The sequence below is a fragment of the Bos taurus genome, chromosome 7 (genome assembly GCF_002263795.3).
Source record: "Bos taurus isolate L1 Dominette 01449 registration number 42190680 breed Hereford chromosome 7, ARS-UCD2.0, whole genome shotgun sequence".
Taxonomy (NCBI): Eukaryota; Metazoa; Chordata; class Mammalia; order Artiodactyla; family Bovidae; genus Bos; species Bos taurus.
This window is the reverse complement of record NC_037334.1, coordinates 37,946,381-37,968,914: the sequence shown is the minus strand read 5'-3', so window position 1 is coordinate 37,968,914 and position 22,534 is coordinate 37,946,381. Positions and strand designations below refer to the sequence as shown.

At 39.6% G+C, this 22,534-nt stretch overlaps 1 protein-coding gene across 4 annotated transcripts in view; it reads right to left on the bottom strand.

Moving 5' to 3' along the window:
* Window positions 1-22,534, bottom strand: part of FAF2 (Fas associated factor family member 2) — a 71,330-nt gene that overhangs the window by 19,138 nt on the left and 29,658 nt on the right. For all 4 annotated transcript variants that reach the window (XM_005209156.5, XM_005209155.5, XM_059888439.1 and 1 more), the window contains 2 exons: window positions 11,788-11,856; window positions 39-173 (listed from right to left, as the gene is read on the bottom strand). In XM_005209156.5, the coding sequence (XP_005209213.1) occupies window positions 39-173; window positions 11,788-11,835 (183 nt within the window). In that variant the 5' untranslated portion in view covers window positions 11,836-11,856. The remainder of the gene's footprint in view (window positions 1-38; window positions 174-11,787; window positions 11,857-22,534) is intronic.

Here is a 22,534-nt window from a genome sequence, read left to right as displayed (position 1 = left end):
ATAAAAAAGGGAGGGATTCCAGCTATGAAATAACTTGCCCTTGGTTGTGGTCTTGAGACAACATAGCTGTAGATCCTGTGGTCAGCTGTATTAACTTGCAAGGGTCGAGATGGTGGTGGGTTGAAAACACTTGGTACACCCTCTTGCTCGTTCAATCTGTCCTGTACAGCAGCCTGAGAAGAAAAAAACAGTAGCTTCAATGATGCTCATATCAACCTAGAAGAGACAACTATTACTGGTGTATCAAAATAGGTCACCAGGGAGTACACACTCATGAACCTTTTTAACTTGCTAAGGTGGGAGGCAATGTGTGGTGATGGCTCCAGAATTCATACACAGAAGAGTCCCAAGGAACTTGTCTGGAAGCTCACTGCTTTTATCCAGGTGGTATATGCTATTTAGGGTGGCTGGGATACAAGGTGTTTCACTGTACAAGCATAAGGAAAACCACCCACAGAGAACACAACTGTAGACGGTGCCCCCAGAACTGTGCAATGGAGCCATCTTGATGGGCTGGTATTGAGGGAAAGCGTGGCTTTGGAGCAGAGAAAGTTAGGTCTGAATCCTAGCTCCAGCAATGAGAGAAGTTGCTTGGCTTATGTGCCTCAGTTTTCTCACATGCAAAATAAATAAACAATACTTTTCAGGGTTAATCTGAAAAGTTAATGAGATGACCATACACAATTCTAATATAATTCCTGGCACAAAGATGATATTCAGTAAAAAAAAAAAAAAAAAAAAGTTTCATTCCTTTCCTAACTCTGCCCCTGAAACTGGCTATTTGTCCCAGTGTAGTTAAAAAATTTGGCTTTACCCAAAGGGAAATCTGATCTCTACCTTCAGCTTCTGCAGGTAATCTATGTCACACCTGGTAAGAATATCTTTGCTATGGGATTTTATGGTGGGGCTGAGCACCCTAGAAAGACCAACCATGTAATTTAGGCTGGGGACTTTGAGTAATGCAGTATCAGTCAACCTAGAGACTGAGTTCAATTACATAGGCAACCAGTCAAATCAATCATGCCTATGTAATAAAGCCTCAGTGAAAAACTGTGGACATTGAAGCTGTGGTGAGCCTTCCTGGTGGGTTAACACTTGGTGCCTATTGTTAAACATCTGGGCCAGGAGGGTAACAAGTATTTGGAACTCAAGACTTTGCACAAACAGCTTCTTTCTTTAGCTGATTTACATCTGTATCCTTTCCCTATAATAAACTGCAACCATGAGTTGTAATAGCTTTCAGTAAGCTCTTTTAGTGAATTATTACACCTGCATGTGGTTTTAGGAACACCTTGAACTTGCAGTTGCTAACAGAAGTAAGGATGGTCTTTTAGAGGACTGTATACTCTCTAACCTTCATAGCTGGCTTTAAACTTTGCCTCTAGGTTTTACATTTTCAAGTGTTGAGACACAATTCAATGGGAAAGAACAGTCTTTCAACAAATAAGGCTGAGACAACTGATACCATATGCAATATAATGAAGCTGACCTACTAAAATCACCCTATATACAAAAACTAACTCAAGACCTAAATGTAAGAGCTGAAACGATTAAACCCTTAGAAGAAAACATAGCTGGAAAAAAAAATCTTTGTGATTTTGGATTAGGCAATGGTTTCTCAGATAAGATATTAAAAGGACAGGCAACAAAAGAAAAAAACAGATAAACTGGACTTCATCACAACTTAAAAACTTTCATGCACCAAAGGACACTATCATAGAGTAAAAAGACAACCCCACAGAATGGGAGAAAACATTTACAAATCATGTATCTGATAAGGGTCTAGTATCTACAGTATATAAAGAACTCTTACAACTTATCACTTAAAAGACAAACAACTCAATTTAAAAATGGGCAAAGTACTTGAATAGGTATTTCCCCAAAGGAGATAAACAAATGACCAAAAAGCATATAAAAAAATATACCTCATTAATCATCAGAAATATGCACATGAAAATCACGAGATACTACTTAACATCCATTAGAATGACCATAATAAGAGACAGATTTTTACAAATTGTAGGTGACGGTATGGACTTCCTAGATGACTCAGTGGTAAAGACTCTGCCTGCCAATACAGGAGACATAGCTTGGATCCTTGGGTTCGGAAGATCCCCTGGAGGAGGAAACAGCAACCCACTGCAGTATTCTTGCCAAGAAAATCCCATGGACAGAGGAGCCTAGCGGGCTACAGTCCACGGGGTCACCAAAGAGGACACAACTAAGTGACTGAGCACCCGTGCACGTGAGGATGTAGAAAAACTGGAACCATCAGGCACTATTTTTGGGGGTATAAAATAGTGTAACCTCTCTGGAAGCAGTCTGGCAGTTCTTTGAAAGGTACTCTGAGACCCCACAGACTGTAGCCCAGCAGGCTCCTCTGTTCATGGGATTTTCCAGGCAAGAATACTGGAGTTGGGTGGCCATTTCCTCCTCCAGGGGATCTTCCTGACCCAGGGATTAAACCTGAGTCTGCTCTGTCTCCTGCATTGGCAGGCAGATTTTTTAAATCACTGAGCTACCTGGAAAGTCCTAGAGTTATCACATGATTCAGCAATTCTACTCCTAGATATATACCCAAGAGAAATGAAAACATATGTCCCACACAAAAACTTGTACACTAATATCCACTGTAACATTAATAATAAAAACTGAAAGTGGAAACAATCCAAATATCTATGAACTGATGAATGGATAAAGATATTGTGGCATATTCATACAAAGAATATTATTTGACAATAAAAAACCTGATACATATTGTGACATGGATAACCAAGTGAAATAAGTCAGATACCAAAGGACAAACATTGTTTGAGTCCACTTATATGACGTATCTAGAACAGTCTAATTTTATAGTGGCAGAAAGTAGAGTTGTGGTTACCAGAGGCTTGGCGGAGACAGATGGGAAGTAACTGATTTAGTGGGTAGAGAGTTTGTTTGGGAAGATGAAAAAGTTTTAAAGATGGATAGTGGTAATTGTTGTACAACAATGTAAATGTCCTGAAATTAATGTCACTAAATTATACTGCCCCTTAAAAATTACATACCTGGCTGAAGCCAGATGTTCGTCACATACTTCAACTAAAACTATATATCACAAAAGACTAAAACCAGAAGTGAATATGAAAATTCAGCTGTTTTTTACTAAGCCAGACAAAAATATCTGCAAACATTTATGTTAACATACAATGAGTTTATTATTTTAAAAATGAATACTAAACTAAGAAAAAAAATATGACACTGAAAGATGAACTCCCCAGGTCGGTAGGCACTCAATATGCTACTGGAGAAAAGCAAAGAAATACCTCCAGAAGGAATGCAAAGGCTGACCCAAAGTGGAAACAACGCCAGTTGTGGATGCATCTGGAGATGAAAGTACAGTCTGATGCTATAAAGAACAATACTGTATATGAACCTGGAATGTTAGGTCTGTGAATCAAGGTAAATTTGAGGTGGCCAAACAGGAGATGGCAAGAGTGAACATGGATATTTTAGGAATCAGTGAACTAAAATGGAGTGGAATGGGCAAATTTAATTCAGATGACCATTGTATCTACAACTGTGGACAAAAATCACTTAGAAGAAATGGAGTAGTCCTCATACGTCAACAGGAGTCCGAAATGCAGTACTTGGGTGCAGTCTCAAAAATGACAGAATGATCTCTGTTTCCAAGGCAAACCATTCAGTATCACAGTAATCCAAGACAATGCCACAACCACTAATGCAGAAGAAGCTGAACGGTTCTATGGAGACCTATAAGACCTTCTAGAACTAACACCAAAAAAGGATGTCCTTTTTATCATAGGGGACTGGAATGCAAAAGCAGGAAGTCAAGAGATACCTGGAGTAACAGGTATATTTGGCCTTAGGGTACAAAATGAAGCAGGGAAAAGGCTAACAGAGTTGGGCCAAAACTTTATGGTCATAGCAAACAGCCTCTTTCAACAACACAAGAGATGACTCTACACATGGACATCACCAGATGGACATCACCAGATTGATTATATTCTTTGAAGCCCAAGATGGTGAAGCTCATTCCAGTCAGCAAAAAAAAACCAAAAAACAAAAAAACAGGAGCTGACTGTGGCTCAGATTGTTAACTGTTAATTTATTGCCAAATTCAGACTTAAATTGTAGAAAGTAGGGAAAACCAGCAGGCCATTCCGATATGACCTAAATCAAATCCCTTATGATTATATGGTGGAAGTGACAGATGGATTCAAGGTATTAGATCTGATAGAGTGCCCCTGAAGAACTATGGATAGAGGTTTGTAACACTGTACAGGAGGCAGTGATCAAAACATTCCCAAGAAAAAGAAATGCAAAAAGGAAAATTGGTTATCTGAGGACACCTTACAAATTATGTGAGAAAGAAGAGAAGTGAAAGGCAAAGGTGAAAATCTGAATGCAGAGTTCCAAAGAATAGCAAGGAGAAATAAGAAAGCCTTTCTAAGTGATCAATACATAGAAGAAAACATAAGAGTGGGAAAGACTAGAGAAGTCTTCAAAAAGCTAGAGATATCAAGGGAACATTTCATGCAATCACAAGCACAATAAAGGACAGAAATGGCAAGGACCTAACCGAAGCAGAAGATATTAAGAAGAGCTGGCAAGAATACATGGAAGAACTATACAAAAAAGATCTTCACGACCCAGACAACCACGGTGGTATGATCATTCACCTAGAGCCAGACATTCTGGAGTGTGAAGTCAAGTGGGCCTTATGAAGCATCACTAAGCACAAAGCTAGTGGAGGTGATGGAATTCCAGCTGAGCTATTTCAAATTCTAAAAGATGCTGTTAAGGTGCTACACTTAATATGCCAGCAAATTTAGAAAACTCAGCAGTGGCCACAGGACTGGAAAAGTCAGTTTTCATTTCAATCCCAAAGAAAGGCAATGCCAAAGAATGTTCAAACTACCACACAACTGCACTCATCTCACACTAGCAAAGTAGTGCTCAAAATTTTCCAAGCCAGGCTTCGACAGTATGTGGACCAAGAATTTCCAGATGCTCAAGATGGAGTTAGAAAAGGCCGAGGAACCAGAGATCAAATTGCCAACATCCTCTGGATCATAGAAAAAGCAATAGTTTCAGAAAAACATCTACTTCTGCTTCACTGACTACACTAAAGCCTTGGACTGTGAATCACAACAAACTGTGGAAAATTTTTAAAGAGATGGGAATACCAGACCAGCTTATCTGCCTCCTGAAAAATCTGTATGCAGGTCAAGAAACAACACTTAGAAGCAGACATGGAACAATGGACTGGTTGGAAATTGGGAAAGGGGTATGTCAACGCTGTATATTGTCACCCTGCTTATTTAACTTACATGCAGAATACACCAAGTGAAATGCCAGGCTGGATGAAGCTCAAGCTGAAATTAAGATTGCCAGCAGAAATACCAATAACCTCAGATATGCAGATGACACCACCCTTACGGCAGAAAGCAAAGAGGACCAAAGAGCCTCTTGATGAAGGTGAAAGAGGAGAGGGGAAAAAGTTGGCTTAAAACTCAACATTCAAAAAATGAGGATCATGGCATCTGTTCCCATCACTTCATGGCAAATAGATGGGGAAACAATGGAAACAGAGACAGACTTTACTTTGAGGGGCTCCAAAATCACTCAGATGGTGACTGCAGCCATGAAATTAAAAGACACTTGCTCCTTGGAAGAAAAGCTATGACCAACCTAGACAACTTATTAAAAAGCAGAGACATTCTTTGCTGACAACTATCTGTATAGTCAAAGCTATGGTTTTTTCAGTAGTCATGCATGGATGTGATAGTTTGACCATAAAGAAGGCTGAGTGCCAAAGAATTGATGCTTTTGAACTGTGGTTTTGGAGAAGACTCTTGCGAGTCCCTTGGACTGCAAGGAGATTAAACTAGTCAATCCTAAAGGAAGTGAACTCTGAATATTCATTGGAAGGACTAATGCTGAAGCTCCAAAACTTTGGCCACCTGATGCAAAGAGAAGACTCTTAGAAAAGACCCCAATGCTGGGAAAGACTGAAGGCAGGAGAAGGAACGAGAGGATAAGAGGATTGGATGGCATCACCAACTCGATGGACATCAGTTTGAGCAAGCTCCAGGAGATCGTCAAGGACAGAGAAGTCTGGCATGCTGCAGTCCATAGGGTGGAAAAGAGTCAGACACAACTGAGTGACTGAACAGAGCAACAACATGGTAATAAACAAACAGATACAGCCTATATAAATAAAAGCTCTTTGGAGAACAACATATATATTCTGGGGCTTCCCTGATGGCTCAAACAGTAAAGAATCTGCCTGCAATACAGGAGACCCAGGTTTGATCCCTGGGTCAGGAAGATCCCTTGGAGAATGGAATGGCTACCCACTCCAGTATTCTTGCCTGGAGAATTCCACAGACAGAGGAGCCAGGCTGGCTCATCTACGGGGTCACAAAGAGACACAACTGAGCAACAAACACTTTCACTTTTCACTTTTAACACACAAATATTTCTAGAGAGGAACAAAAATATCTGGGAAAAAAGCAAAAGAAATCGTTAATACTACTATGTTGGGAATGTAGGACCGTGAGACAGTGGTAGGGAAGTGATCAGACCCAGATTTTTTCATACTTAATCTTAGGCTTTGTTTTAACTTTTTAAGCTAAATTTTTTTTCTTCTATTAATTGATCTTTAAAAATTGAAGTATAATTGATCAATTTCTGCTGTACAACAGTGATTCAGTTATACACATCTATATTATTGTTCTTCAGTACTCAGTCATGACCAACTCTTTGCAACCCCAAGGACGGCAGCACACCAGCTTCCCTGTCCTTCACAATCTCCTGGAGTTTGCTCAAACTCATGTCCATTGAGTTGATCATGCCATCTAGCCATCTCATGCTCTGTCATCCCCTTCTCCTCCTGCCCTCAATCTTTCCCAGCATCAGAGTCTTGGTTGACTGGTTTGATCTCCTTGTAGTCCCAGGGACAAGAGTCTTCTCCAACACCACAGTTCAAAAGCATCAATTCTTTGGCGCTCAGCTTTCTTTATAGTCCAACTCTCACATTCATACATGACTACTGGAAAAACCATAGCTTTGACTGGATGGACCTTTGTTGGCAAATTGCTCTACTTTTAATATGTTATCTATGTTGGTCATAGTTTTTCTTTCAAGGAGCAAGTGTCTTTTAATCTCATGGCTGCAATCACCATCTGCAGTGATTTTGGAGCCCCCCAAAATAAAGTCTCTCATTGTTTCTGCTGTTTCTCCATCTTTTTTGCCATAAAGTGATGGGAATAGATGCCATGATCCTTGTTTTCTGAATGTTGAGTTTTAAGCCACTTTTTCACTCTCCTCTTTCACTTTCATCAAGAGACTCTCTTTTAGTTCTTCTTCACTTTCTGCCATAAGGGTGGTGTCATCTGCATATCTGAGGCTATTGATTTTTCTCCCCACAATCTTGATTCCAGCTTGTGCTTCTTCCAGCCTAGCGTTTCTCATGATGTACTCTGCATAAAAGTTAAATAAGCAGGGTGGTAATATACAGCCTTGATGTACTCCTTTTCCTATTTGGAATTGGTCCGTTGTTGCATGTCCAGTTCTAACTGTTGCTTCCTGACCTGCATATAGGTTTCTCAAGAGGCAGGTCAGGTGGTCTGGTATTCCCATCTCTTCAAGAATTTTCCACTGTTTGTTGTGATCCACATAGTGAAATGCTTTGATGTAGTCAATAAAGCAGAAGTAGATGTTTTTCTGCAACTCTCTTGCTTTTTCCATGATCCATCGGATGTTGACAATTTGATCTCTCGTTCCTCTGCCTTTTCTAAATCCAGCTTGAACATCTGGAAGTTCATGGTTCACGTACTATTGAAGCCTGGCTTGGAGAATTTTGAACATTACTTTGCTAGCGTGTGAGATGAGCGCAATTGTGTGGTAGTTTGAATATTCTTTGGCTCTGGAATGAAAACTAACCTTTTCCAGTCCTGTAGCCACTGCTGAGTTTTCCAAATTTGCTGGCATATTAAGTGCAGCACCTTAACAGCATCATCTTTTAGGATTTGAAACAGCTTAGTTGGAATTCCATCACCTCCAGTAGCTTTGTTCACAGTGATGCTTCCTAAGGCCCACTGACTTCTCATTCCAGGATGTCTGGCTCTAGGTGAGTGATCACACCATTGTGGTTATCTGGGTCATAAAGATCTTTTTTGTATAGTTCTGTGTATTCTTGCCAACTCTTCTTAATATCTTCTGCTTCTGTTAGGTCCATACCATTTCTGTTCTTTACTGTGCCCATCTTTGCATGCAATGTTCCCATGGTAGCTCTGATTTTCTTGAAGAGATCTCTTAAGTCCTTCCCATTCTGTCATTTTCCTCTGTTTCTTTGCATTGATCACTGAGAAGGCTTTCTTATCCTTCCTTGCTATTCTTTGGAACCCTGCATTCAAATGAGTATATCTTTCTTTTTCTCTTTTGCCTTTAGGTTCTCTTCTTTTCTCAACTATTTATAAGGCCTCCTCAGACAACCATTTTGCCTTTTTGCATTTCTTTTTCTTAGGGATGGTATTGATCACTGCCTCCTGTACAATGTCACGAACATCCGTCCATAGTTCTTCAGGCACTCTATCAGATCTAATCCCTTGAATCTATTTGTTATTTCCACTGTGTAATCAGAAGGGATTTGTTTTAGGTCATACCTGAATGGTCTAGTGGTTCTTCTTACTTTCTTCAATTTAAGTCTGAATTTGGCAATAAGGAGTTCATGATCCGAGCCACAGTCAGCTCCCATCTTGTTTTTGCTGACTGTATAGAGCTTCTCCATTTTTGACTGCAAAGAATATAATGAATCTGATTTTGGTATTGACCATCTGGTGATGTCCATGTGTAGAGTCTTCTCTTGGGTTGTTTTAAGAGTGTGTTTGCTATGACCAGCATTCTCTTGGCAAAACTCTGCTTGCCTTTGCCATTTCATTTTTTCATTTTATACTCCAAGGCCAAATTTGCCTGTTACTCCAGGTATCTCTTGACTTCCTACTTTTGCATTCCAGTCTCCTATAATGAAAAGAACATCTTTTTTTTGGTGTTAGTTCTAGAAGGTCTTTTAGGTCTTCATAGAACTGTTCAACTTCAGCTTCTTCAGCATTAGTGATTGGGGCACAGACTTGGATTACTGTGATACTGAATGGTTTGCCTTGGAAACGAACAGAGATCATTCTGTTGGTTTATTTCACTTAGTATGATATAATCTCTGGCTCTATCCATGTTGCTGCAAATGGCATTATTTCTTTTTTTCTTTTTTTATGGCTGAGCAGCATCCCACTGTATAGATACACACATCACATGTTCTTTTTGTGTTCCTCTGTTGGTGGACATTAGGCCGGTTCCATGCCTCCTCTGTTGTGAATGGTGCTATACGCCTGGCGGGGGCGCTGTGTCTTTCTGACTCACAGTTCCGCTGGACGACACCCGGGCGGTGGACCTGCTGTGCCGTGTGGCGATTCTGAGTTCAGGGTCCTGAGGAGCCGTCACACTGTTTTCTGCAGTGACTGCACCAACTACTTTCCCACCAACAATGCAGGAGGATTTGTCTTCCCCACACCCTCTCCAGTATCTGTTATTTGTAGAATTTTGAATGATGGCCATTCTGACTTGAATGTGATGGCACCTTACTGTAGCCCTGATTTGCATTTCTGTAATAGTTAAGTGATACTGAGCATCTTTTTGTGTAACTTAGAACGAAAGTTACTTTTATATATTATTTTTAGGAGTTACTGAAAGTGAAAAAATGTAAATATGGCATAATTCCATTTATGTAACAAGAAAATTATATACAAATCTATACAGCTATATAAACAAACAAAAAAGTGTTTCTCAATAACTCCTGGACCAAAGAAGAAAATAAAACATTTAAAATAATAGTTTCAGAAGAAAATTCACAGGCTTAAATGTAAGAGTACAAATAAATTAACAAAGCTTCAAAAATCATAATGGTTAAAAAAAAAAAGGAGAACACAAACCTACAAAAGTATGGTAAAATACATTAACATCAGATTTTGTTTTATAAACAGTAAAAAGAACTGATAAATACAAGAGCTTTTTATAAACAAGTAAAATAAGTCTCCAGCAAATCTCATTTTTAAAAAAGGAAAGTAAGCATAATAAAAACCATGAGAAGAGGGAATAATAGAACAAACATAGAAGAGAGAAAATGACATAGTGCTTGAGACAGCCTATGCTAATCTCTAAACCTATCCTGAAAATCTCTAAGAAAAAAGGATCCTCAAGAAAGCTTATCAAGAAAAAAGTAGGCAACAAATAGATTATGACCAATGGGAGGAAAATGAAGAAGTTAATACAGAAAAGGCAGAAGCAAGTTTTAAATTGCTTCCTTTTCAATCTATGCTAACTAGGCTTCTCAACCCATTTTATCAAGTCAGTCATTTTAAAAAGCCAGCATATGCTTGACATAAAAGTCTAACAAGGAGACAATACCAAAGTATCATACAGAGCAGCATGATGCTTTCTGCCTAAAATGTATTCCCCTTAAAATTCCACATTCATCATTCCTTTTCATCATTCAGGTGTCAGCTCAAATATAACCTCCCTAGAAAGGCCTTACTTGACCACCCTATTAAAATGACTTTCCTTATCCTCTTTATTCTATTTTCTTTACTCATCTTATTCACAGCATTTATTACAAACTGAAGCTCCATGAGAATAGGGACTTAAGTCTTGTTTGCTCTAGTGCCAGAGCCTAGAATTGCTCCAAAATAGCGCTGAATAACTAAATACCACTTGTAATCCAGTACTCTATTCAAATAATATACCATAATTAAATAGTTAAGTTCAACAGACATCAAAAGTGCACTTGATTAAACTCAACATCCACTAATAAAGCAAGAAAAGAAGAACAGTCAACAGATATCTGAGAGCCTATGATATACTAGGATCAATTTTAGATGCTGGAATACAATAGTCAAAAAAACCAAAACCACTCTGCTCTCATGGAGCTTATTACATTCTAGTAGCTCTATCTCAAAATAATAACTAGCATTACACTTGATAATAAAACATTGGAGGCATTATAGTGAGGACAAGGTGTTTACTGCTACTGCTGCTGCTAAGTCGAGTCAGTCGTGTCCGACTCTGTTCGACCCCATAGACGGCAGCCCACCAGGTGTTTGCTATTACCATTATTAATTGAGACTATTCTGAAGTACCAGCCAATTCATCATCAAATAACACAAAAGATCCATATACTGAAAAAAAAAATAACGAGCTGCAGGTAACATAACCAAATAGAAAATTCATAAGAATAAATTTTAAAATATTTAATAAAAAGGTTCACATTATGGTATCTGGCTGTAAATCAAATATAGAAAAACCAGTATTTTCCCCAAAGAGTCATTAAGAAAATATAAAGAGGGAGGGACACTATACTGAGGGATTTGGTCACAATCTTTTCTGTGATTTTATAAACTCTGATTATAATCTTCACCTTTCACACAAATTTAAAGACTGCTGCTGCTGCTGCTGCTGCTGCTAAGTCACTTCAGTCGTGTCCCACTCTGTGCGACCCCATAGACGGCAGCCCACCAGGCTCCTCCGTCCCTGGGATTCTCCAGGCAAGAACACTGGAGTAGGTAATTTAAAGACTAAAGAGCTGTAAATTAAAAAAACAAAAACAAAAAACAAACTATTGAGAGAAGATTTTTGCTGTGAAAAGGAAAAAAAGAAACGTACACGTCTTTGAGATCTGTTATCAGAGCAGGGAATAAGAAATAAGTACACTCATAATGAATCCTATAATACCTCTATGTTCCAGTTATGCTGTTCCAAGGTATGGCGACATTGATCCATAGATTCTATGCCAGTCAGATCCTGAAAGATAAAAACAAAAAGTTACTTTGCAAAAACCAACAGTACATGGTGGATATTTTTACCCTCAATAGAATACTTACAAATACTGCAGGGGAAATACTCTACCAAGTGCTGAAGGCAAACAGATACACAAGTATGGTAAAACATCACTATTCAGAATTCATTCAAATGGTTATCATATATGTTAAAACAAACAAAAAATTTCTTGTCTTAACTTCAAGGCTTTTAATTAAAAAGACTACTTGACTATATTCTCTCAAATTCAAGTTTAAAAAATGAAAGACTTCTTCAACTTCTACATTCAGCAAAACAGTCTTATTTAATGTTAAACATCTATTCTGTTTATAATACATACTCATATAACGCAGGTTTTCTGCAAAACATGCCTTTCATTAACTTACATATTTTAGCTATTAGCATAAGACTTAGCTTATAATACAAACTGTGTAAAACTTTTTATTAAAAAGAATCTGTAATTCAGATGTTTCCCTCCTGTAAGTACTCTCCCTACTCCCTTCTCCTTACACGACTTTTAGGTTTCACTTTGTCTATGATCAAATAAATCTGCTCTGACTCTTCTCTCATCCCCCTCTAAATGTAGAAAATTTCCTAAAGATGTGTCTTTGGCTTTTGCCTCTTCCTGGCAATCTCATTTAATCCTCAGCCTTCAATGATCCTTTCTACTCAAATGACTCCTAAATGTATTTCTTCTCTTCTGAAGTTTGGCAGCACATTTCCAATAGCCTATTCAACATTTCCATCTAGATGTGGCACAAGTACCTCAAATATATCATTTAAAACTACTGTATGTGTTAATGACACCACCATCTTCCAAACTATACAGGCAAAGATGACATCTGGAACCTCAGTCGCATCTCTGAGTACTCTATACTTTGAACTACACACTTCATCGGTAACCAAGTTCTGATGGTTTTCTGTATCTATAACCATATTTCCATTCCCACAGCTAGCATCTTCAATCAAGCTTTTATGATACCTCAAGTGAATGGTCACAATAATTTCTCTTCCTAACTCTTCCCCACCTCCCCTGGTCTCCCTACTCCTGTGTGTGTGTGTGCTACTTCTCTGCTCAAAACTTTTCAGCTAACTGGATAACAAATTCCAAAATTCTTAGCTTGGCATTCAAGTGTTCCTACAATGTAGCGCCAACGTAGATTTCGGCATTATTTTCTATTTTCCTTTAGGTATTCAAAACTCAACAAATCTAACAGCTTCTGTGTATACCAAATGACCAGAACTTCCACAAAGCTAAATCCTAGCCTTCCTTCAAGGTCTAAGAGAGAAGCCAAACCTACCCAACTATCCTTTTCATGCAACATATGTCTACTGTTATTGTCTATTCTGTGTTATTACTATGTCCAGGGATACAGGGATAAATACACAGTCTCTATCCTCAACAAATCCCTCTTAATAACCAGCAAGCAACCGGAAAAAAGAGATTGATCTCAACTTGACAAGAATGTGGTAACATGCACTGGTGAGTCAGGAGGCTGAGATTCTTGCTTTGGTTCTGTAACCTATGATTCAAAGACCAGACATAACTGAATTCCAGATTCCTTTATGTACAACGAGGGATTTAATTTGGACTGAATATCCTTTCCAGAGCTTAAAAGAACAAAACAAAAATTAAAGTTTGCATTCTTTAGGTATGCACTTGTTTATTTTTTTAAACTACACAGAAATTTAAAAAAATTTAAATTACACAGTACAGAAACTTTGTTAATATATTTTTATGCTTAAAATACTGCAAAATTTTCAATACTGAAATTAGAAAGCTCTGTTAAGAACTCTAGAGATCTATTAAGAACTGATGGCTATGACAGCTCTGACCATCTTTAATTTTGGTTCCTGACCATTCTGGGCCTCTTACTACTTTGGCTATTCCCTTCTGGCTTGTACTATGTTGGTGCAACAGTAACCGCAGTTTTTCTTTGTTGACCTTTGCTGTTTGATATCGGAATACATTCTTAAATAAATGTGGTGATGTTATACATCATTTTAATGTGCACTTCATACTTTTTTTTGCTAATGACTTATTACTTGCTGTTTATTTTATATTTATTTTAAACTAGGGATACGATGTTAAACAAAAAGCAAATTCAAGTGATTTTTAAATTTGAGCTCACTGGGTCATAAAGCAGGCAGACAACTTGCAACATTCACAATGCATTTGGCCCAGGAACTGCTAATGAACATAAAATGCAGTGGTGGTTCAAGAAATTTTGCAAAGGAGACAAGCGCCTTGAAGATGAACATAGTGGCTGGCCATCATAAGTTAACAATGACCAACTGAAAGCAATCATAGAAGCTGATTCTCTTACAACTACACAAAAAGTTGCCAAAGAACTCAAAGTCAACCATGCTGTGATCATTTGGCATTTGAAGAAAGTTGTAAAAGTGAAAAAGCTCGTTAAGTGGGTGCCTTATGAGCTGACGGCAAATCAAAAAAAATCAATTTGAAGTGTTGTCTCCTCTTGTTTTATGAAACAGTGAACAATTTCTCTATTGGATTGTGACATGGGACAAAAAGTGCATTTTATACAGCCAGTAACGACCAGCTCAGTGGTTGGACTGAGAAGAAGCTCCAGAGCACTTCTCAAAGCCAAACTTGCACCAAAAAAGGTTATGGTCACTGTCTGGTGGTCTGCTGCTGGTGTGATCCACTACAGCTTTCTGAATCCTGGCAAAACCATTCCATATGAAGCATGCGCAAATCAAAGAGATGCACAGAAAACTGCAACACCTGCAGCTGGCACTGGTCAACATAAAGGGCCTAATTCTTCTCCATGATAACGCACGATGCAGGTCACACAACCAACACTTCAAAAGTTGAACGAACGGGGCTATGGAATTGTGCCTCATCCACCACATTCACCTGATCTCTTGCCAACCAACTACCACTTCTTCAAGCATCTCGACACCTTTTTGCAGGGCAAACGCTTCCACAACTGGCAGGATGCAGAAAATGCTTTCCAAGAGTTCGTAGAATCCCAAAGCATGGATTTTTATGCTACAGGAATAAACAAACTTATTTCTTGTTGGCAAAAAAGCGTTGATTGTAATGGTTCCTATTCTGATTAATGAAGATGTGTTTGAACTTACAGTTAGAACTGGACATGGAACAACAGACTGGTTCCAAATAGGAAAAGGAGTATGTTAAGGCTGTATATTGTCACCCTGCTTATTTAACTTATATGCAGAGTACACCATGAAAAACGCCAGGCTGGATGAAGCACAAGCTGGAATCAAGACTGCTGGGAGAAATATCAATAACCTCAGATATGCAGATGACACCACCCTTACGGCAGAAAGTGAAGAGGAACTAAAAAGCCTCTTGATGAAAGTGAAAGAGGAGAGTGAAAAGTTGGCTTAAAGCTCAACATTCAGAAAACGAGGATCATAGCATCCGGTCCCATCACTTCATGGGAAATAGATGGGGAAACAGTGTCGACTTTATTTTTTGGGGCTCCAAAATCACTGCAGATGATGACTGCAGCCATGAAATTAAAAGACACTTACTCCTTGGAAGGAAAGTTATGACTAACCTAGACAGCATATTGAAAAGCAGAGACATTACTTTGCCAACAAAGGTTCATCTAGTCAAGGCTATGGTTTTTCCTGTGGTCATGTATGGATGTGAGAGTTGGACTGTGAAGAAAACTGAGTGCCAGAGAATTGATGCTTTTGAACTGTGGTGTTGGAGAAGACTCTTGAGAGTCCCTTGGACTGCAAGGAGATCCAACCAGTCCATTCTGAAGGAGATCAGCCCTGGGATTTCTTTGGAAGGAATGATGCTAAAGCTGAAACTCCAGTACTTTGGCCACCTCATGCAAAGAGTTGACTCATTGGAAAAGACTCTGATGCTGGGAGGGATTGGGGGCAGGAGGAGAAGGGGACAACAGAGGATGAGATGGCTGGATGGCATCACTGAATCGATGGACGTGAGTCTGAGTGAACTCCGGGAGTTGGTGATGGACAGGGAGGCCTGGCATGCTTTGATTCGTGGGGTCACAAAGAGTTGGACACGACTGAGCGACTGAACTGAACTGATAATGATTTAAATTTCACAGTCCGGGGACTTCCCTGGTGGTCCAGTAGCTAAGATTCCCTGCTCCCAATGCAGGAGGCCTGGGTTCAATCCCTGGTCAAGGAATTAGATCCCACATGTCACAACTAAAGATCAAAGATCCTGAAAGCCACAACTAAGACCTGGTGCAGCCAGATAAAAAAATTTTTTAAATTCACAGTTTGAAACTACAACTACTTTTGTACCAAGCTAGTAATAGAATCTCCTTTAACTTTTGATTACTTTGCTGTCCACTGCAGAGAACTGGTATGTCAGGGTTCCACTTCTCTATATATTCTCTTTAAGAACTGGACTTTACTTTTACCTTCTTCTCAGGGTATGAATGACCACTGGGTCTTTACCAAAAATATTTTCTACCTCGCTTATTCACCTATCATTTTCTATCATCTATTATGGCTGTTTACGTAAACTCATTCTACTGCCTTATTACAGGATGCAGGCTCCTTAAGAAAAAGGAATGTGATTCATCTCTATATAATGCTCCCCAGTACCTTGTACACAAGAGATGCAGTTTAGATCTCTCGGTCAGAAAGATCCTCTGGAGAAGGAAATGGCAACCCACTCCAGTATTTTTGCCTGGAAAATTCCATGGACAGATGAGCCTGGTGGGCTACAGTCCATGGTGTCTCAAAGTCAGACACACTGAGCAAGCGCATGTGCACTCACGCACACGCGCACACATGCCCACCCCTGGCACATAGTAAGGGCTTAAAAGGTTACAGAAAAAGGCTGTCCAAGTTAAAAAGACCTTTTAGGATAAGCTTCAATAATCATCGCTATTAAGTGAAACCCTCTAGACATTTTCACTGTACATTAATACCCTGAGTTTTTTTTGAAAATTTAAACTCCAAATATTCTAACTAGAGGCTAAGCTAGTAGTTAAAAATACCTATTTGCAGAATATTCCCTTATGAATTAAAGTTCATAATCATTTTAATTGTCACATAATATGTCAATTGGCAAAAACAATTGACATACAGATGCTGTAACTGCTTCTGATTTTTTGCTATTAAAATACCATTCTCATGAACACTTCTGTTTATAAAGTTTCTCTGTATTGAGGATTTCCCCCCGAGGATCCAGCTAAAAATTACAGGCCAAGGAATGTACATATTTTTATGTTCTTGACACATACTGCTAAAACGCACTAAAATGCACTTTAAAAGGACCATTCCAATTTATATTGATTAGGGTTGGTTTCAATGTGAGTCAAAAGCTAAGTATGTCTCAAGCCAATAATCATTTCATGCCAATTAAGTTTTGCAATGCCAGCTTTCTTCAAAAAGAAAGACTATAACAGGTATAGCTTGAGACACTACATAAGCTTTGCTACCAATTTTCTCCTCACCTCCAACACATTTAGCTCTAAGCACATACAGAAGAGAAGTAAAACAGAGAAGCTGAGGGAACATTATATTTAATAACTTCAGTTATTGGTTTCAAGCTCCTCCCAAACTAATTTCTTTAGAACCCAACAGGCTGTAATTGTTTAAATTTTATTTATTTATTTATTATTTTCGGCCCTGCTGGGTCTCCGATGCTCTGTGGGTTTCTCTTCAGTTGCCACCAGCCAAGGATACTCCCTAGTTGCAGTTTGTGGGCTTCTCATCACAGTGGCTTCTTTTATTGTGAAGCCCGGTCCCCAGGCACACAGGCTTCGGCAGGTACAGCATGTGGGCTCAGTAGCTGCGGCTCCCAGGTTCTCAAGTGCAGGCTCAATAGCTGTGGCACACTGGCTTAGTTGCTCAGAATCATGTGTCATCTTCCTGGACCAGAGATCAAACCCATTGTCTCCTGCATTGGCAGGCAGATTCTTTACCACTGAGCCACCAGGGAGGCTCCTGTAATTCTCTTAAAAGGAACTGGCACAAAGCATAAGAATCTGTCTGCCAATGCAGGGGACACGGGTTCGATCCCTCGTCCGGGAAGATCTTTCACATTGAAGAACAACTCAGCAGGTGCGCCACAACTATTAAGCCTGTGCTCTAGAGCCCACAAGCCACAACTACTGAAGCCTGCGCACCCGAGAGCCTCTGCTCTGCAATAAAAGAAGCCACCGCAATGAGAAGCTGGCACACCACAAGAGGAATAGCCCTGTTTGCCATAACTAGAGAAAGCCTGAGCAAAGCAATGAAGACCCAGTGCAGTCAAATAAGTAAATAATTTTTAAAAACTTTCGAGAAGAGAACCCACTTCTCTCTATATCCCCTAGATCCAATGCAGCACCTTAGCATACAGTAGAAAATATTTAAATGAACACTCTGTTCTCATGTCAATGATCAACTTTTACTTCATCACTCGGTAGTTTTTAAGTACTGTTCATTATTACTTTGTGTAAGGAATTATATATTTTCCTCAACAATCCTATGGGTATCATCATACCCAGTATCAGTTGAGAATATCAAGACTCTTTAAAAAAGAATTATGTGGAAGACCCTCCACACTAATTCAGGTACACAGTTAAGTGCTCACTGAAGGTCAACTAAATCTGTAATCTCATCTAACTGGCTTGCTCTTTAGAATTTTGCTTTTACACTAAGATCTACTGACATCTGAGGTGACATGAGATGGCATTGGAAAAATAGCTTCAATATGTAGAAAATTTTAACTTCGGCACCCTCTAATCTTTCAGGACCAGTGTCTACCACAAATCCCCTACTCGGGCCGGTTTACCCAAGTCTGTCTTACTGAGAATCATCCCTGGTTCCAAGATGGTCTCTCCCTTCCTTCTCCCCCCAGAGCTAATTCCTCTTGCAGGAACTGCCCATGGCAAGGATGTAGCACAAATGCTACACTTAGTTTCATTAATTTATACAAGTGTAACAGAAGGTGGCTCAGTGGTTAAAAAAAAAAAAAAAAAAATCAACCTGCAGTGCAGGAGACCAGGGTTGGATATCTGGTTCAAGAAGATCCCCTGGAGAAGGAAATGGCAACCCAGTCCAGTATTCTTGCCTGAAAAACCCAATGGACAGAGGAGCCTGGTATACCGGCTATAGTCCATGGGGTTGCAAAGAGTTGGAGAGGACTTAGCAACTCAACAGTAACAACAGCCTGACAGCATTAGTACCCTGAACTCCAATCAATCTCTAAACAGCGAAATGCATAAGGGAGATTAGAGGGAAGTGTGTGAACTATTTGATATCCTTCTACTCCAGCCTTGGTCTAATTTCCTCCTTTCCCAAGTCGGTTGATAACAGGATGTCAACATTACTTGGCAACCTACTTCTGAAATATTCTGATCCTTGATCTCTTGCTTAAGCGTAACTCAAGGAAGGTATCACAACCAGATATATATCATTCAACTACTTGGAAAGGGACTGTGCAACTAGACTTAATTACTCTAATGTAATCACTAGAGTGCTTTCCTAAGAAGTGTTTCTTTCCACATCTCATCTGTTTATATATATATATATATATATAACAAACACTGTAGGAGGTTGGGGCAAAATCTCAGTTGAAATCTAAGCACTCTCTAAATTTCACTGGGCTCGGCTCTAGCTTGTTGAGGATACATTTTTTTTTTAATATTTATTTTAATTGGAGGATAATTACAATATTTTAATGGTTTTTGCTATACATCAACTCAAACTGGCCACAGGCATACATGTGTCCCTTCCCTTCTGAATCCCCCTCACTCCCCACCCGACCCCGGTTGTCCAGGGCTCTTGCTTTGGGTTCCCTGCATCATACATCAAACTCCAACTGCCTATCTATTTTACATATGGTAATGTATGTTTCAATGCTATACTCTCAAATCACTCCACCCTCTCCTTCTCCCACTGAGTCTAAAAGCCTGTTCTTTATGTCTGTCTCCTTTGCTGCTCTGCACATAGGATAGTTGGTACCATCTTTCTAGATTCCATATGTATGTGTTAATATATGGTATTTGTCTTTTTCTGACTACTTCACTCTGTGTAATAGGCTCTGCTGCTGCTACTGCTGCTAAGTCGCTTCAGTCATGTCCGACTCTGTGCGACCCCAGAGACGGCAGCCCACCAGGCTCCCCCGTCCCTGGGATTCTCCAGGCAAGAACAGTGGAGTGGGTTGCCATTTCCTTCTCCAATGCATGAAAGTGAAGTCGCTCAGTCATGTCCGACTGGCAGCGACCCCATGCACTGCAGCCTACCAGGCTCCTCCGTCCATGGGATTTTCCAGGCAAGAGTACTGGAGTGGGGTGCCATTGCCTTCTCCGGTAATAGGCTCTAGGTTCATCCACCTCATTGAAACGGACTCAAATGCATTCCCTTTTTTTAATAGCTGAGTAATATTCCACTGTGTATATGTACCACAATTTCCTTATCCATTCATCTGCCAACGAACATCTAGGTTGCTTCCATGTTCTAGGTATTGTAAATAGTGCTGCAATGAACACCGAGGTACATGCGTCTTTCTCAATTCTGGTTTCCTCAGGGTATATGCCCAGTAGTGCAATGCCAAAGAATGCTCAAACTACCGCACAACTGCACTCATCTCACATGCTAGTAAAGTAATGCTCAAAATTCTCCAAGCCAGGCTTCAGCAATGCATGAACTGTGAACTTCCAGATGTTCAAGCTGGTTTTAGAAAAGGCAGAGGAACCAGAGATCAAAGTGCCAACATTCGCTGGATCATGGAAAAAGGAATAGAGTTCTAGAAAAACATCTATTTCTGCTTTATTAACTATGCCAAAGCCTTTGACTGTGTGGATCACAATAAATTGTGGAAAATTCTGAAAGAGATGGGAATACCAGACCACCTGACCTGCCTCCTGAGAAACCTATATGCAGGTCAGGAAGCAACAGTTAGAACTGGACATGGAACAACAGACTGGTTCCAAATAGGAAAAGGAGTACGTCAAGGCTGTATATTGTCACCCTGCTTATTTAACTTCTATGCAGAGTACATAATGAGAAACGCTGGGCTGGAGGAAGCACAAGCTGGAATCAAGATTGCTGGGAGAAATACCAATAACCTCAGATATGCAGATGACACCACCCTTATGGCAGAAAGTGAAGAGGAACTCAAAAGCCTCTTGATGAAAGTGAAAGTGGAGAGTCAAAAAGTTGGCTTAAAGCTCAACATTCAGAAAACGAAGATCATGGCATCTGGTCCCATCACTTCATGGGAAACAGATGGGGAAACAGTGGAAACAATGTCAGACTTTATTTTTGGGGGCTCCAAAATCACTGCAGATGATGATTACAGCCTTGAAATTAAATGATGCTTACTCCTTGGAAGAAAATCTATGACCAGCCTAGATAGCATATTAAAAAGCAGAGACATTACTTTGCCAACCAAGGTCCGTCTAGTCATGGCTATGGTTTTTCCAGTGGTCATGTATGGATGTGAGAGTTGGACTGTGAAAAAAGCTGAGCGCCCAAGAATTATGCTTTTGAACTGTGGTGTTGGAGAAGACTCTTGAGAGTCCCTTGGACTGCAAGGAGATCCAACCAGTCCATTCTGAAGGAGATCAGTCCTGGGTGTTCATTGGAAGGACTGATGCTAAAGCTGAAACTCCAGTTCTTTGGCCACCTCATGCGAGGAGCTGACTCATTGGAAAAGACTCTGATGCTGGGAGGGATTGGGGACAGGAGAAGGGGACGACAGAGGATGAGATGGCTAGACGGCATCACTGACTCGATGCACATGAGTTTGAGTAAACTCCGGGAGTTGGTGATGGACAAGGGAGGCCTGGCGTGCTGCAAATCATGGGGTCACCAAGAGTCGGACACGACTGAGCAACTGAACTGAACTGATGGTAGTTTTATTCCTAGTGAGGATGCATATTTTAACATTTGTTTTCAGTTATTCCCAGAGAGAAACTTAGCAAAAAGCAGAGATCTCTGTTCTCTCCTTCCTCCAACACAGAGAGCTTTGCTTTATACAATAAGCAATATGCCCTCTTTGGTAGCAGCAGGAGAAATGGAAAGTGAAGTCCTTTCAGGAAGTGAAAGGCCAGGCTTTCAACCTAGGCTCTAATGTGTAACTAAAGCTTTTATACTCAATCTTTATTATTTACATTTAATTACTGATTTACCAAATTAAATACCTGCAGATTCCACTTACTAAGCACTTATTCCTATGTAATAAGCACTGTAAGTAATAAAGTCCTCATTTTCACCACTGAGAAACCCAAGTATTCAAGAGGGCATGTACTTTGTGTAAGAATATCCTTATTTAAGAATAATAAGTGGTACAGCCAAGATTGAAACCTTGAGTAACAATCTCTGAAGTCCAGGTTGTCTCCTATGCTATTATTTAATTAATTCATGTTAGAAAACAAGAAGTTTTCAATAAATTCTCAATTTGGAAATTTTCAACAAAATTTTTGTTTAACTGAGAATAAAACATCTGGAATTTTTTTCTGTTTTCACATTAAAGCAATGATAAAGTGAACACAATATTTCAACCCCCTCGTTTTGCATAAAAGGAAACTAAGGCTTAGCAAAGTGAACAAGCTTTCCCAAGTCACAGAGCAAGAGAATAGCAGAACTATCCCATCTTATTCCCAGTCTCTTCTTTCTTCATTGTATCTGCTGCTAAGTCGCTTCAGTCGTGTCCGACTCTGTGTGACCCCATAGATGGCAGCCC